The sequence below is a fragment of the Lipotes vexillifer genome, unplaced genomic scaffold (genome assembly GCF_000442215.2).
Source record: "Lipotes vexillifer unplaced genomic scaffold, Lipotes_vexillifer_v1.1 scaffold865, whole genome shotgun sequence".
NCBI lineage: Eukaryota > Metazoa > Chordata > Mammalia > Artiodactyla > Lipotidae > Lipotes > Lipotes vexillifer.
Genome location: NW_006795130.1, coordinates 2,751,415 through 2,755,659, shown reverse-complemented (window position 1 = coordinate 2,755,659; position 4,245 = coordinate 2,751,415). Strand labels below are relative to the sequence as shown.

Sequence of the window (4,245 nt, the reverse complement as noted above, 5' to 3'; positions counted from 1 at the left end):
ATCACCCTCTAATCCAGACTTTACCACCAGAAACTAGAGTCCATGTATCAGGCCTTTTTCCTGGGTGTTCCCGGCCCAGTACTGCCCCAAGATTTCAGAGCCCGGAGCCTACAAGAGTCAGCGTAGATTCACAAAAGAGTCCCAAAGACTCTCCTCCTAACCTGCACACGGGTCTGCACCAGCCGGGATCCGAACCCGGCATCAAGGCAACCCCGCCAAGAAAAGAAAAAGGTGCATGCTGGGGCGGGAGCAGGGGGTGGGGTGTGGGGGGTGGGAGAGGTTGTCGCCGAGTCTCGTCTAGCTCGTAGGGGTCACGCAGGGTCACGCACGGCGCCGCAGAGCCTGCCGGGAGCTCGGTGAGCAATGGCGACGCCCAGCCTCCGGGGTCGGTTAGCAAGGTTTGGAAACCCGCGGAAACCCATACTGAAGCCCAACAAGCCCCTCATCCTAGCTAACCATGTCGGGGAACGGCGCCGGGAGAAGGGCGGTGAGCAGTCGGAGCCGTGGAGGCCCCAGAGCGGAAGTCGGAGGAGTGCAGAGGGCTGCTGGGTGGGAGGGCCGGAAGGTAAGGGTCTCCTTGTGACTGAAGGTCCCCGCGTTCTGCTCCTCCAGAGGCGACTTGTATCACGGAGATGTCAGTAATGATGGCTTGCTGGAAGCAGAATGAATTCCGCGACGAAGCGTGCAAAAAAGAGATCCAGGACTTCTTCGATTGTGCTTCGAGGGCTGAGGTGACAGGAGGCTCCTGGGGTGCCCTCTTTTGGGAGGAAAATGGGGGGCATACAGTAATGGTTCTTACTGTCTCTTGCTAGGAGATAAGAAAGTCCCTCTCATTCTAAAAGGGCGAGGAAGTTTTTGGAAGCTACCTGAGTCACGCCAAAGTGGGAAAGGTTACTGTTTTGAAGGCATTGTGATCTTGAGCGATTTGTTTCATTGGTTTTAGCTTTACTTGGTGCAAAATGAGGTTAATATTACTATCCACCTTACAGAATTTTGTGAGTGTCAAGTGAAGAGATGAATGGGAAAACCACTTTGTAAAGTTTAAATTGCTGTTCAAATAGACATTGTCTGAAGTAGAACTAAAGATAGTAAAGGACAGGTTGTTTGGTTTCCAGCCTAGACTTAATTGCCAGCTGGCATGGTCGCTTCAGACCATACAGTCATTCTTGGGTCCCAAGTCCTTTTGATGAAAGGGGACTGGGACGATGACACAGATCTCCAGGCTGGTTAATATAATACCTTAGTGTGATTTGGGGTGTTGTGAGAACTGTTAGCTTAGGTCAGGGCCAACTTTGGAGCTGTCATTTAAATTTTTGTTCTGTGTTTTCAGGCAGCCCGAAAAGTGAGATCAATCCAGGAGGACCTGGGAGAGTTGGGGAGTTTACCCCCCAAGAAATTGAATAAGTTGTTACATAGGTTTCCTAACAAACCTCATGTCAGCTGAAAATGGAGAAGCATTTTCAACGACTGGGCTGTAGCTTCTGAGAACTATGCAGAGGCATTTTAGAGATATTTGCACTGCCATGCTGTCTTTGAAGAGTAGGAGGCAAAACACTTTCTTTTACCCTTTGGAATCATTATGTGGGTGGAAATTATGCTTTATGTTGAAATAAAATCCTCTGAAGAGAACTTGGCCTTTTGTTGTGGATTAGGTACTCCCACCATAGTTGAACCTTGTGTCCTCCCCTACACTCTGGAAGGTCTTTGCTCCCTAATTTGCACCAGGTGCAGGACAAAAACCTTTGTCTTGTCCTGCATTTGAAGTCCTGTATACCATTTAATGCCCTTGCCTTTGGATGCATTAAGGATGTTGGAGTCTGTCTATATGCAGTTTTTTGCCATCATCTGTAAGTATTTAGCGACTACCTATTTTGTGCATAACCCCTGCAGGGTGCTGCGGGAATAATCAGAAGTTCACAAACTGATGACCCAAAGGTACTGCAGATGAATTTTATTTGGCCCACACAGTTAAAATTTTGTTTTTAAATTAGCTGGCCACATTCAAAAATAGGAAAAATGTCATAAAAAGCCCACTTTTTAGCTTTTCTTAAAAAAATCAAAAGATCGGGCAACCGTAGTTTCTTATTCCCACATGGAAATAAAGATTAATCAAGTAGAGCTGATTATTGTTTGTCTCCATTCTCCAGGGATCTGGCCACAGGACTCTCCCAAATGATGAGACTGAGACTTAATTGGCAGTTATCTTTGTGTATCACCTGTTCACTTCTCTCATTAAGTTATCTGCCTAGCTGCTGAAGGCATTTACTTTTGTGACCTCCTGATATTAGAACAGTTGTATAGCATTTTATGTATACTCTGCCCTTCCAGGCATAACTGAGTTAACCTTTTCTGTGTACTTTACGGCACATACATCCCTTTAAATGTACAAAGGGATCATTGGGGGTTTTAAAGCTCCAGTGGGATAATTATTAAGATAAAGAAGGGGCCGTGCCTCCTTGACCTACCTGACCTCAATCCTCCCCACCCCCCGCCCCCCTTGCCCCCCCCCCCCCCCCCCCCGCCCAGTTACCTCTTTCTATAGTCCACATACCCCATTGGTGGAGCACTGGGCAGTTGCCTAGTTCTGCAAGCTGTTAGGAAGAAGCTCAGTGCTTAGGCATTTTGGACTAGCCTTGGAAGTTCTTAACCTACAGTCAATAGACTCCCAGTAAGAGGTCTGTGAATATGGATGAGAAAAAAATTTTATCTTTAACCACAACTTAAATTGAGCATTTCAATTAGGGCGGTGGGAAACAAACCACAGTATTACTAGCAATACCTATATGAAATCACAGTATCTCAATATTTAAATTCATCACTAACTTCAATATTATGGTAGTTATTACACTTGCTGCTGGATCTTATTTAATGTATAAATAAAGAAGTACTATGTTACAAATTTGTTTTATTAATATTTTGATAATTGTATTTCAACATAAAAGGTTTCCTTTGTAATTCTTTTGTTTACTTATAAACAATCGGAGAAGGGGGTCTAGGGGCTTCAGCAGGCTGTTAAACGGCCCATGGCACAAAAAAAGGCTATGGACTCAAAGGCCCCACTGACAAACAGTGCAACCATCTCCTGAAATCAAACGCCTTCTTTTCCTGTTGCTTCGCCCATTAAACCCCATTAAAAAGTCTTCTGGAATGCAGGCTTCTGAACTACAATTCCCAGAAGGTGATGCGGCCCCGGGGCCTATCCGGAGTTAGGACAATAACTCCACCCAATGGTTCCTGTGTCTCTTGACAGCCTACAACTCCCGACATGCGTGGCTGCTGCTTATTCCTTCGGGACATTATGGACGCCGGGTCATTGCTGGGATCTGTAGTCGTTTCGTATACTTTTGGGGGTTGGCTTCCTCTTACGGTATCTGGGGGTGGGCTCGAGAAAAAAAAGCAGGAAATGTAGCAATTAAACAGGTTCCTTATATCCGCGCGTACCGGCTCGGGTTCCTGGGCGCGCGAGGGCGGAAGTGGTGGTGGCCGGCGCGGCCGGAAGTTCAGATCAGCTGATGGGGGAGGCGGCGCCGCAGCCGCCAAGAGGCCCCGGCTTCCGAGCGCTTCGTCCGGGCCTTGAATCTCGGAGACTGGCCACGATCCCCGTTCACACCTCGCAGTTGGGCAAGGCCCCGTCCCGTGTCTCTCCCAGGCCTGAGATCCTCGCCCGGCACGGCCGCCCTGAGCGCCCCGGCCACCCCCAGCCCCGGCTCGCCCCTCAGGCCCCGGGCCTCCCCACAGCCCCCGGCCGGCGGCCCAGGCCCCGGATCCGCGGGGGGGGACCCGGCCCCGGGGGGTGCGGGCCCCATGGAGCTGATGTTCGCGGAGTGGGAGGACGGAGAGCGCTTCTCTTTCGAGGATTCGGACCGCTTTGAGGAGGATTCACTCTGTTCTTTCATCTCCGAGGCCGAGAGCCTCTGCCAGAACTGGCGGGGATGGCGCAAACAGTCAGCGGGGCCCAATTCCCCCACTGGCGGCGGTGGCGGAGGTGGCAGTGGCGGTACCAGAATGCGAGGTGAGGGTGAGCTGGAAGGAGGGGAGCGGGCAGGCCCTGTTCCGGCCTTGCTCGAGAGCTGTCCCTGCTCGGGAGCTGTCCCAAGCTGTCCCTGCTCGGGAGCTGTTCAGGACTCGCTTTTCCGGTCTTCCTGGGGCTGCCTTCTCCACACCTGCCTCTGTGTGTGTGTGTGTGTGTGTGTGTGTGTGTGTGTGTGTGTGTGTGTGTGTGTGTGTGTGTGTGTGTGTGTGTGT

The 4,245-nt window shown here is 50.3% G+C and overlaps 2 protein-coding genes across 3 annotated transcripts in view; both read left to right on the top strand.

Annotated features, from left to right (window-relative positions):
• The first annotated feature begins 350 nt into the window (after positions 1-350).
• Positions 351-1,629, top strand: CHCHD1 (coiled-coil-helix-coiled-coil-helix domain containing 1). The gene is made up of 3 exons (XM_007467511.1): positions 351-487; positions 613-731; positions 1,331-1,629. Exons 1-3 carry the CDS (start codon positions 364-366, stop codon positions 1,442-1,444), a joined length of 357 nt encoding a protein of 118 aa, XP_007467573.1. The 5' UTR covers positions 351-363; the 3' UTR covers positions 1,445-1,629.
• A 1,930-nt stretch (positions 1,630-3,559) lies between these two features.
• The window catches only part of ZSWIM8 (zinc finger SWIM-type containing 8), a 14,529-nt gene continuing 13,843 nt past the window's right edge, over positions 3,560-4,245 (top strand). The window contains exon 1 of one of the 2 annotated variants that reach the window (XM_007467510.1): positions 3,560-4,012. In XM_007467510.1, coding sequence (XP_007467572.1) covers positions 3,805-4,012 — 208 coding nt within the window. In that variant the 5' untranslated portion in view covers positions 3,560-3,804. The remainder of the gene's footprint in view (positions 4,013-4,245) is intronic. The other variant, XM_007467509.1, reaches the window with a different exon arrangement.

Excerpts from the sequence above, each read along its gene's own strand:
- CHCHD1 (XM_007467511.1), top strand. The coding sequence starts at position 364 with ATGGCGACGCCCAGCCTCCGGGGTCGGTTAGCAAGGTTTGGAAACCCG. Across the intron at positions 488-612 it reads ACGGCGCCGGGAGAAGGGCG|AGGCGACTTGTATCACGGAG; the intron begins GTGAGCAGTCGG and ends CTGCTCCTCCAG. Across the intron at positions 732-1,330 it reads ATTGTGCTTCGAGGGCTGAG|GCAGCCCGAAAAGTGAGATC; the intron begins GTGACAGGAGGC and ends CTGTGTTTTCAG.